We start from the raw sequence: 12,146 nt of genomic DNA on the forward strand, positions 1-12,146 counted from the left end.
CGGTAACGATAACAATGTTGCGTGGTAAGTTATAATTATACATAACAATGGATAAATAATTAAATAATCATATCACAATTAGTTATATGAATGTATATAACAATGAATACATAATTTAAAGTATGTCATAATTAGTTCGGACAATTATTACATAGTTATATATTAATGATACAGATATAATATACTAAAAAGGACGGAATGAAACTAAATTAAATCTTTATTCACAGAAGATATTGCAATAATGTGCTACACATCTAGCATGCATGACATTCATCATACATGAGGCATGATTACAGAGGCATTTATCTAGCACAACCAATTACAGTGATGACGCAATGATATAACATCTCAATGATAACAATCAACCAAAACTGTTCGAATTATCATTCAACTTCTATTCACACCTACTTTTACTGCCATTTCAGTGTCAATAATTCACACTATCTTTATTTCTATGCATTCTCACATATTCCACGCTACATTTGCATTCAAATGAGACCAGAGCATACAGACAATTAGGATATACATACTTAAAAACTTATCATACGAATTAGACGATACCGTCAACTTACCTCCAAAAAGGGTATAACCAATTCAATTTCCCTCAGTTAGATATACCCTGAGTAATTGTATATATAAATAATGATAAATGTTCTCTGTCCAATTACCAATTAGGTCAAAATAAGACCTAGACCTATTTTAGTATCGGTATACCAAATCTATTGTGTCTACACCAACAAACACGAATTCTGATAGCAGTTACGCACCAAAATCGTCAGTTTCATTCATTGATGTAGAGAGATGCAGTTTGATTCACTGCAAGCGTTACCAGATACTAATCAGTACGATTAGACATGTTTCTGACTCTTATTTACGCCTGAAATGATTTTTCAGCTCATTTTTCATATGAATAAATAATGGTTTATAGAAAGCATTTTTCTCATTTTCGTTTTACTCAACGATATTCTCTAAACGACATTGTCACCAGCGTCCTTTAGCCGATGCTCTCTCCTTGTAATCAGGATGAGTAACGCAAGTGCTAAAATGATTTTATTAATTAAATGTCCTGTCACGCTTCACGAGGGGTCGGGGTGCTGATGGCGAGAGGTGTTGGTGTAGGGGGTATATATGCGAGACGAGTTGATCGTAGGATTTGCTGTTGTTTCCATTCAGGGAGTCGGTAAAACTCAGGCCGGCTATGTCGCATGACGTCACAGAACTGTTTGTCGGTCAGATGGAACTAAAAGATATTAAAAAAACCATGAATTGATCATATTTTTGTAAATGGCAATAAAAACCTCAACACGGTAATAATTATCAGTAGAAACGGAGATAATGCCGAAGGCGGATACAACATGCAAAGCCACTACTAGTATGTTTATGTGATATCATTTCAACAATTATAATCTACCAATAGAACTAGATAGTCTACGTCACGTGATGACAATATATAGCTGGCCACGTGTTATATAATTATATCATGATATAATGGTCACTAATGTTATTATAATGGATCGATTCGAGATAATGAACGTCCATACTGTTATCTTCAGATAATACGTAAGAAATGCTACCTTCCTTGAGATAAAGGACAATAACATTGTGATAATTTCTGTTCATCAGAAGTAAAATAATTCTTAATTTTGATTGGACAGTTCCTCGATGATGTTACATATGATGTTTATGATAATCAATACTAGTATTACACTATACAAATGCGGTTTTATTCATTACTCGTCACGTCATGAAAAATGTTGTTGCCTGTCTTTTTACATCTGGCGAAATACTAAATACAAAATTGGACTACAACAAACATTAAGAGTGGGCAACATCCGACTTTAGATAGTGTAGGTATTATCGTAAGGGTTACAATCAGTAGTAAGAACGTGTAGTCACCTCTCTGTGCTGGTCTATGATGTCTTCTGGCTGTTCTTCCCGTAGGAGAAGTCGGTAATCATGTTTCGGATAGTTCATGTGTGACTTGTCTACCATCTGCAATGAAGCATACATATTTTTTATATATGTATGTAGCAAAATGTATCTCTCTGTATTTATTCGTGAAGTATATTCAGAGGCAGGCATATTAATCTCTCTTGTAATAACCATCATTCTGGACTACTGAATGACAAGTAATATGTGTTGAAGTAGAATATTTTAAACAATTGCAATATGTTTCATGAAAAAGATCCACATTTATTTGCAGAGGTAATAATATTTTATTGACGCATACATACTAGCAATAATAACTGAAGGTTGTCTCCCCTTACCTGTTGATCTACATCTATTTGTGCGTTTTCCTGTCTGATCCTTTTCCGAGAGGATTCATATTTGTCTTTCCCCTGAAATTCAAGATACATTCTTTTAGCATTCAGAAATCGGGAATATTGGTTAATGATGCAAAGCTAAACAAAAAACAATTTATGACGCATTATTCGTTTTTGTCATTTGTTGAAGTGCTAAGTAATTAAAAACACTTTTGTACGTTAACAAAGATTTTGTTTAATTAACTCTAATGTCTGCTATTTCAATTTCCATTTCAAGATAGTATTATTAACGTTTAAATTATGAGTCCACATTTTCTTGTTCACGTACATATCATATCACTGTGTTAATTAAATTTCAACGTTATAATCAAAGGAATAAATTGAAATTATTTTCTTTAAATGTTAAATATAATTTTGGGTCTCCTAAACAAATCTAATTATTTGGAGGGAATGCAAGGAAAATTATTGGTTATGATTTTAACAAAACCAAATGGCCAACGGCATTGTTCTATAATGAAAATAAACGTGAATTACGTGTTATAAAAAGTGAAAGCTATAAAATTATTAGATAGGAAATTCTATTTCTGGAGGTCTAGATAGGAAGACTTAATTATACTTACACAGTATCCATTACTCGACCAACGCCTAAAATACTTCGTAAATGTTTCAGACTCGTGGTATTGTGACGTCATCCACACACGTACCGAATCGAAGGTACGTCCTGCAGGATCCTTACGCATGTAGGCCTATTTTGAAAGAAGTAGATAGGAAGGCGATAGAAAAACAGGTACAATCTTTATGTATGTGAATAATATGATTTCATGTAACAAAATGTACTATGGACATTTATTTTAATTTATCATGATTTTGAATGTTATCAAAGCAAACGTAAATCTTGACCATATTCGATAAAGGTCTGGAATTCGGATAAGAAAAATTATATTGAGAACAATTGTTCTGGCCAAATTGTATAGAGTTTTAGATAACCAACTTATCGGTTCAGAGAAATTTTGATTTAGATTTTCACGTCTTTTGCTGACTTTCGGTTTGACCTACCTTAATGATATTGTATGCTTGAGATCTGACAACATCGTCCATCGAGGATCCTATCCATAAGTACACCTGTAAGATGTATAAGCCAGACACTCAAAATTTTCATCTGGTAATCGTACCCAAATACACAGAAATCATCATTGTAGGCAAAACAGTACATATCAAATTTCTAAACGTGACTTTCCACATTTCCCTAACATATCTCGTAGACTTGTTTATGCCTGGATTGAACAATCTTGTCTTTTCGGAATCAAATTATCTCTAAATATATATATTTATATTGTCAACATTACTTGAAAAAATAATGGGAAATAAAAATGAAAACAAATTTCTGCGATTTCAGGAAATATTATAAAAGTGAATTCAACGTTGCGTCGTGTTTCTACATATTTAACACAAACAATTTAAAATTATTGCAAAGTGAACAAGAGGAAGTGAATTCCACGCAGTCATTGACGTCATCACATGAAATCAATAGAAACGCCATACTAAGTAACTCTATTACACAGTTCAATTCGTTATTTTACTCAATCGAATCTAGGTTTGTAATAAAATGACCTGTTTACTTGTATGTCTTCAGTAAATGCATTGCAGTACGAAGAGTAATTACACTTACCAGATCAAAGGTATCGAGAATGAACATTTCCGAGTCCGTTAGATCCTGTGAGGGATAACAAAGTTAAAACTTAGTAGTAATCACTCTATTACAATAATAATCTGCAATCTCCCATCTTGAAATATTGAAAGAAAATGTATTGAAACTGGAATTTTTAAGCTCGAAATTATATTGCCTAACAGAGTAAAGGTTTCTTCGTATGACTTTACGAGATTAGTACTCGGATAGCGTTAATAAAGACATTCTAACTAGTTTAAACATAAGACTAGATATTTCAGCTTGCATTGCAATATCAATTATTCTTTGAAAACCACATTTTATAGTAGTTAGAAAGTAACATTGCTTTACCTGTTGTGTAAAGTTGTCGATGTCATGAAATCTATTTTGGGAGTCTTGGCCAACATGACAGATAGTCATTCGGGGAGGCCGGCGTTCCATTTTCTGTAAAAAATAATACATGATACTTACACATATCTACCGTTGTTAAAAAACAATGGAATGATATATACCTATCTTCTTGATTTTATGCCCCCACCCACACGTTTTGTATATACACATGTACGTAGTTCTCTTAAACTATCGAACAAGAAAATTACGAAATATATTTATTATGGACTTGTGCTCCTCCACGTCAAAATGTTTACTTTTCTTTCGATCATTTTGGATTTTCCTTAGTCGCCTCCTAGGCTTCGAAATTTATGCCTTTAGCATCACCGATCACTCCTAGAAGTTTGAAACAGCTGTATGTTTAATTCATTGTTTGGCTCTACTAGATCTTATTCTAAATTTGTATTTGCTATTTACGTGTGTGCCTGTTGTACGATTTTTGACACTGAATGTGATTAACTCTGATTTCCTCCTATCTCATACCACATTTTTGGGCCTAGTGTAAGTATCACTGACGAGTCCTAGTAAAACGACTTAATGGTGCAGTTTAACAGTCTATATATATATCATATATTACCTCTGATTATTAATTCGTGTTGAATCTTTGTATCTTTTGTACAAGCCTACTAGATATATATAAGTTATACTTACATCTTCTGTGAAGTCCTTGGGATGATCTGCCTCTGGTCCCATCATATGCCAGAACGCATTACCCTCTTTACCTTCGGTCGCAATTTCAAAAGTGTACATTCTAAAAAATATAAATAACGGTATCTAATGAAATAAATTAAAGTAAAGAAAAATATCGACGCTACCATTTTGAAAAAGATGAATAAAAAGTTGTAAATTTGTAAAGTGCATACTTACCTTGACGGATTGAGGAATCCCAATAAGTTCTTGGCATATTCTCGTTCAGGACCTCCTGATTTCTGGACGAACATAAAAAAAATGATTAAGTAATTTCATCTCAGTGAATGACTCTATTTCTTTTTACATTCTTTTTTCAATACTTTATATTTCCAGTACGAATTTTATATTTTCTTACCTTTCCAAACCATAAATAGCACCCGGATGACGTCATCACAACGAAAGACGCCGATGTATTAAGCCATTCAGATGAAGCCGGCACCTACACATGAAATTCTGAACATTAACATAACAAAATTCATTATGATTTCATTTTTCATAATCAATGTTTTGAATGCCTCTTTGCGAATATTTATATCTGTATTTGTCTTTGTATCAATTATTTGAGTACGAAGTAAGATCTTATTTCACACTAATTAAAGAAAAAAAATATCATTAAGAAACAGTTAAGCGCTCATATAACAAAGACCGAAGACTATTTTCTCCAACTTGTATGTACCTGTTGTACCCTCATACTGCCGTTTTCTAACTCTCTGACACAGAACATTTGTCGATCTGTAGGGTTGTCCTGGACATCCTGATCATACTGTCAGAAGAGAACAATTACATGAATAAATGTCTTCAGTGATAATGAAATCGAAAACGTCAAAATTTTTGTCATTATTGTTTATTTTCTGATCTCTTTGTTAATAAGAAATAATGATTACAATCATCATCGTTATTTCCATCGTCGTCGGCGCCGCCGCATTGTCAAATGCCATACACCTACGATTGGTGTTGTTGACGATAATTGATTATAGTCACAAAAAGATACTTACCACTAGAATACTATTCTGTATAGTGGACATAAAGTGAGGAGGTTCTTTTTCATCCAAAACTCGTATCTTTAAAAAAAGAAAGTAAGGTGAGAAGTGTTGGGTTTAACATTTAGGCCGTTGGCATCAATGACGAGTTCTAGGAGGAAAAACAGCTGTATGATGTAGCATCAATGGCAAGTCCTATGAGGACAAAACAGCTTTATGATGTAGCATCAATGACGAGTCCTAGGAGGACAAAACAGCTTTATGGTGTAGCATCAATGACGAGTTCTAGGAGGATAAAACAGCTTTATGATGCAGATTCATTGTTTGGTTCTAGTGTATCTAAATATAAACATGTATTCAAAGATGTTATTCGCGTGTGAGTCTATTGCATAATGTTTTAGAAATCAGAGGTCGTTTGTGAACATTAAGGGATCTGTAAAGATCATAATAAAAAAACACTATTGGATTGATAATGTAACGGTGTTTAGTTATCAGTGAGCCTAAATATCTAAAGGTATATCTGAATATAAATGGTAATGGTGTAGCACGATTTTAGGATTATAGATTAACCGCGAAAATGACACGCAGTAGAGACTTCAGACGATGTAATAGCATGAAATATTTAAAGGATTATTAGGCTCAAACCATGAAATAATGTACCCACTAACATTAATGTTTTACAGTAAAGTATCTTTAGTATGCTATCAGATGTTTGAATAGTGATGCCAATTTCTGATATTACGACTGATCATGTGGAAGAATACCTTCAATCCATCATACATATACATCAGACGTCAATCACAAAGATTTACTACAATATACCAAACAAACGAACGGAATCGACAGTATGTTACTCTTGTCACATGTGGGTGTTCAGCAAATTTATCGGAGGTAATGGGCAATAGTCACCGATAGATTTCACTCATTTCCTTTAATAATATTTAGATAAACATATAAATCAATAAAACACTGCACTGTTCTATTAATCCAACATCTGCATACTCATTTACGTGTCAGTACGATCACATCAACTGTATAATCTATCATAACTAGCGTACAAGGGTACTTACTAAAACACACTTGTATCCTACTGTTCTGTTCATGTCCAATACCAGATCTGTAGTTGTTTGTTGAACACTCTCTGGACTTTTTGATCCCTGGAATAAAAAGTTAGAGCGCATTGAGAGTGCCCCTAAAATCCATGTCAACGTCTGTATCATTATCTCCCCGAGAGTTCCCTCCCTTGTCGTTTTACCTAAACAAAAACTTATTTACTTACCAGCCAGTAGTACAGAAGGGTATGTACACTGTCCTCCGCCTCTGTAATCCGATGTCTGATCACGTAACACTGTCCATTCACAAACACCCCATGTTGGTCCCACGGCACCTGTTCCAATTTGTCCCCATCCACGCGCCAGACCTAATACAGTATTACATACAGGATTAGTTGATGTTTAAATGAGAGTATTGATAATTAAGAAAATAAGAAAATGAAACACCAGTAAGAAAAACATATTCGGGTAGTTATCATCTTCGTATCTTTTATATCAATTTCTTGACTAAGTGATCACTTGTTTTATTAATTATATTTGTAGAATGGCTCCTATTAGATTGGCGATATTCGATATTTATCATTTTGCCTTGTATCGATGAAAAGTCCTGTTTTCCCATACATCCCTTGATTAAACTATTTGTTTTAACTTATCACAATGAAAAGAAAATGTTGTAATCAGTCACCTCCGTTTCTGGGTCACCGTCCGGAAACACATCATCTGACCAATGCTCGTTCATCTTAGCCACTGTCCTGTTATCTTTCGTGGAGAACAAAGCTCGTTCTGCGAAAACGAAAATCATTGACATCTGAAGTGATAATATAGGGATTGAGAGTACACACATACGTAGACACTGTGTTTATATACTGAGTAGAAAGAAAGAGCATACACTTATTAACCTGTGTAAAGGTAGGAAAAGGTAGGATGGTTATCACAATTTCAGTTCAACTGATTGTTTGACTCTACTTTATCTTTTTCTCAACTTATATCGAAAGATGTTATTCACTTGTGTGTCTTGTACAACGTTGTAATTTAAAAAGTACATAGAAAACTTTTCTGTAGTAAATTTCTCCCTTTTTTCCGAGCTTATTAGTTGTCAAAAATTGACAAATATTAACATAAAATAAAAAGGAACAATATGATATACGTTAATATGTCGTGATTTACGTCTTTAGACCACCCTTTGACTATTAGATACTAGATACTCATATACCTATATTTCCAATACTGTATTTTTTCGTCAGTTGTCGACGTTTGGTATCTGTTTCACGCCAATCAAAGAAGTTTTTCTTAAATTCTGTCGGTTCGTGATCCTCCCTCAGTCGACACACCGTTATTGTTGATGGATAGTTCCGATGCTCACAGAATGCCTGTTGCAACAGCATAAATAGATTCCCAATGATATTTTTTCTAGTCAATCTACGGTATTGGCAGATTAAAATATATACATTTATTATCGTGTTGATTTTATCGATTAAGTGACAAACTGGAAACATATGAATAAATTTTGTATATATATATATAAATTCGCTTTCGTGCGGATATCATGATATAAAAAATTACTAATTATAATTACACTCTGAACAATGTATTCCTTGAAGTCAACGCTATCATTGTTTGACCTTGAAAACAGTGAAGTAGATAAATACTAAACACTATAACAAAAAATGCTTTTCTTTCTTGTAATCAAATTATCAGGATTGATCATGATAATCAACTGGCACTCACATTGTATACAAATTTACAATCGAGACCGATCCTACAATTACAATGTGCACAACAATGGATCGAACATACCTTGCCACGTAATAAAGCATGACTAATTGCTCCTTCAGTCGCTTCATGTCCAACCCATACATACATTGGAGCGTTTGGACCTCGATCTAATAGGTAGCTATCCTAAACATAGAAAATCCAGGAATGTTGCTAGTAATGCATAGTCAGCTTAAATCATTACCAATAATCAACTGTGCTAAAGATATGGGTAGTTCTAAAAATGTACCAACAAATTTATTATATAATTTGCACGGAAGAATAAATTGATTTTAAGAGCATCATTAATTTGCTACTTACCCTTCGGACGAGGTATTTGTGGTATAGAGGACAGCGTGAAGCCTCTGGCATGTCATACATGACCTTTCCTCCACTCACTCTGTCAAAAATAAGGATTTAGTTTGTACCGCAATTGCCGTTTGAGAGACACCAATATATATATGGTATAATAAGAATATTTCACTTTGGTTTAAGGGGCATGTTGGCTATTAGAATAATGTAAACCTCCATTTTTATCTGAATTACTAATATACTAATATTACTAATATCAAATGATTAAATATCAAAAGTTACAAAATCTACTGAATTAATGGGCTAATGCATCTCCTCCCCATCTCGTATTTAGCATTAATTTCCATTTATTTGGATTATCATGAATCCCCTCTTCGGATTCAATAATTTAGGCCCTTTGCATCACTGATGAAATAGCTGTATTATTCAATTTGATTCATCATTTGGTTCTACTTTATCAAATTCTATTCACTTGTGATTTTTACAATCCAATAGCAGACTAACCTATGAAGTACAGTATTCCTTGTCCCCTTTGCTGAAACAGTTCCGGGTTCTGTGTGGTCATCATCCACTAATGGGGTATCACCGTTGGTCAATGAAGTGTGACCATTAGGAAGCTTTTTTCGGAAGGCCATATTCATACTTTCGTCTTTCTCATCTTTAATATAATTACAGATAATATCAATTGACATTATAACCATTAAATTATTTTGTAAAAAAGCTAGCATAATCAATTCATCCATGATGGAACCTGATTATTAGTATTATCAGGAAACAATAAATACATAGCTATCAGTGTTTATTGAATGTAATTTTGTCAATACAAGGAGTCAAACACAGGAATGCTTTTCATCAATTCCACACTCGTCAGTGGGAATAATTATGTATATATATATATATAAATCTGTAATTATAGCTGCAAACCTTATCTATCGCCCTACATTTTGTTTAAATAGTTCAACATTTCTCAAAAATCCTTGTCAACTCACCTATTACTATTATATGTGCGATTCCCTTCCTTTGCATGTTCCGGAATTTCTTCGCTAAATTGATCGCCTAAACAGAAAATTGTTCCTTGTAAAAATTCCAGAAGAAGAATCAATCGCCTCCAGAAAGTGTAACTTTAATATGAATTTCAAAATAAAAGCAACATCATACGAACAGTAAATAAACTCTTCGACAATTCATTTGACAATTACAAATGCGAAGACGAACAAAAGTATAAAAAGTAAAAAGATAGATAAAGAATAATGAGTATTTGTTCATTCACAGAGTTACGGAAGTACATTGTAAGAAATCAAAGATTGTTACAGCATTAAGTAAAATAGCCAGAAATGACATACCCTTAACCTAGTACTGTAGGGACAGTCCATTCCCACCCACACATACATCCTTGGATGTCCATCCAGTATACAGGCAGTGGTAGAATCCAGAGCGTTGAGAGAGGGTTCCATCTGGTTTGGTACAATGGACATTACAACCACGTTCATATCTATATCAATTTAGTTTTATATCAAATGTCTCTTTTAAATAAATATATGATACACTAGTTTAACAAAACAATAATACATTGCTGAATAATAGATTATGTTTATTTCCAATGATATGTAGGACTACTTACACAAACAGCTCGGATGTACTTCCGGCCCATCACTCGGTACATCCTTTTGATATATGCTGCCGCTCTGCTGACCGTTGTCTTTGGTTTATTCTCAATGTATCTAAACGAGAAAAATATCATTTCATGTGATTTTAGCAGTTTTTCAGGGCACAAGGTAAACCATAATTCAGCAAGCCTGCAAGAACATTTACAAAAACGACAGCTTTGTATCTGCATACAAAACAATAGCACAACACGTCACATTTGAAAAAAAGGATTTGTATAGTCATTAACACTCTTCATTTCTTGTAAAATGTTTGAAAAGATAACGCCTAGAATTGATCCTGTTTAACAGATGGTCTGCGATAAATGTATTTTCACTCACTGTTACGTACTGAAAGTTAATAATACATAAAAAAAAACCCACTTACATCACGCCTTCTGGGAAAAGTCGGAGGAAACATGTTGACTCATGATTCTGGGTCTGAAATGTTAAGATTTATTACGTCTATTGAAATGCAATACATTCAAGGATTGTTCATAGGTTGAAATAAACTATAAACTACAGTTTATCATCTTCTTAAAACAATATGACGGTAATTACAGGTTACCTTCACACGCCAAGGTCATTATTTAAGACAAAACAAAATCTCCAAAAGTAGTACTTACCTCTTTAGAGAACAGTGTAGAATAGTTAAGGATTCTGTCGAGTTCATGTGCCTTTTGTTCTATTAATTTAGCTTCCGCCTGTAACAGTTACAAGTAAATTGCAGGATAACAAACGTTTAACTATTTTTGTTGTTTTCTTTCTTTCGAAACATTGTTGCCAAAATATGGTAAAAACGTATATCACATAATCGATTTTTCGTGCCATGTTATACAGCCATGTCATGAATATCATATCATATTGTGACGACATAAGCAAGTCACGTGTCAATGACGTCATATGATTGTCTCGGTGATGAAAAATGTACCGTCTGCGCCGAAATGTCTTTGTATGGCAATTAATAAAAAGTTTTCGTTTATTTTTCAAGAAAAACATGGTATATAATAAACAAATTCTTACACTGGTGCCGATGGTCTATGGAATTCATTAAACGATTTCAATAAATTGATATTTCACTCGCCTTTGCATCGACACTCAGGTAAGATCACTAATTGGAAAATATCACAAAAACATTTTTTAAATTCTTATCGTTACATAGAGTATCAAAGATTGGAAAAGTAAGGATCTGACACATATTCATCAAAAATACTATTCTTTTAAAATTTCTTCTTTTCATTTCCTCTGGTGAAAACTATTGTTCTTATAACTTTAAAGAGTAGACTGGGGGAATGTGAATGTGTTTACCTGTGAAAAGATCTGATATTGATAACATACCTCTGGACACGCCAGCCCGCACCAGTAGTGTAAGGAAGTTATCTCTTCGGCATCAATCT

At 33.5% G+C, this 12,146-nt stretch overlaps 1 protein-coding gene across 1 annotated transcript in view; it reads right to left on the reverse strand.

Annotated features, from left to right (window-relative positions):
- Positions 1-1,069: 1,069 nt before the first annotated feature.
- LOC132543296 (advillin-like) overlaps positions 1,070-12,146 on the reverse strand; it is a 28,493-nt gene continuing 17,416 nt past the window's right edge. Inside the window, exons 4-28 of the mRNA XM_060206785.1 lie at positions 12,088-12,144; positions 11,376-11,453; positions 11,138-11,190; positions 10,728-10,827; positions 10,450-10,560; positions 10,096-10,162; positions 9,611-9,764; positions 9,116-9,194; positions 8,840-8,941; positions 8,256-8,412; positions 7,728-7,825; positions 7,270-7,410; positions 7,061-7,147; positions 6,006-6,071; positions 5,687-5,773; positions 5,366-5,449; positions 5,188-5,249; positions 4,972-5,071; positions 4,282-4,374; positions 3,934-3,978; positions 3,321-3,386; positions 2,885-3,010; positions 2,268-2,339; positions 1,897-1,992; positions 1,070-1,240 (exon numbers count right to left, since the gene is read on the reverse strand). Of these exons, the coding sequence (XP_060062768.1) occupies positions 1,070-1,240; positions 1,897-1,992; positions 2,268-2,339; positions 2,885-3,010; positions 3,321-3,386; positions 3,934-3,978; positions 4,282-4,374; positions 4,972-5,071; positions 5,188-5,249; positions 5,366-5,449; positions 5,687-5,773; positions 6,006-6,071; positions 7,061-7,147; positions 7,270-7,410; positions 7,728-7,825; positions 8,256-8,412; positions 8,840-8,941; positions 9,116-9,194; positions 9,611-9,764; positions 10,096-10,162; positions 10,450-10,560; positions 10,728-10,827; positions 11,138-11,190; positions 11,376-11,453; positions 12,088-12,144 (2,352 nt within the window). The remainder of the gene's footprint in view (positions 1,241-1,896; positions 1,993-2,267; positions 2,340-2,884; positions 3,011-3,320; positions 3,387-3,933; positions 3,979-4,281; positions 4,375-4,971; positions 5,072-5,187; positions 5,250-5,365; positions 5,450-5,686; positions 5,774-6,005; positions 6,072-7,060; positions 7,148-7,269; positions 7,411-7,727; positions 7,826-8,255; positions 8,413-8,839; positions 8,942-9,115; positions 9,195-9,610; positions 9,765-10,095; positions 10,163-10,449; positions 10,561-10,727; positions 10,828-11,137; positions 11,191-11,375; positions 11,454-12,087; positions 12,145-12,146) is intronic.

This window comes from Ylistrum balloti, unplaced genomic scaffold (assembly GCF_031769215.1).
Source record: "Ylistrum balloti isolate Yb309-2 unplaced genomic scaffold, AGI_CSIRO_Ybal_v1 Utg369752, whole genome shotgun sequence".
NCBI lineage: Eukaryota > Metazoa > Mollusca > Bivalvia > Pectinida > Pectinidae > Ylistrum > Ylistrum balloti.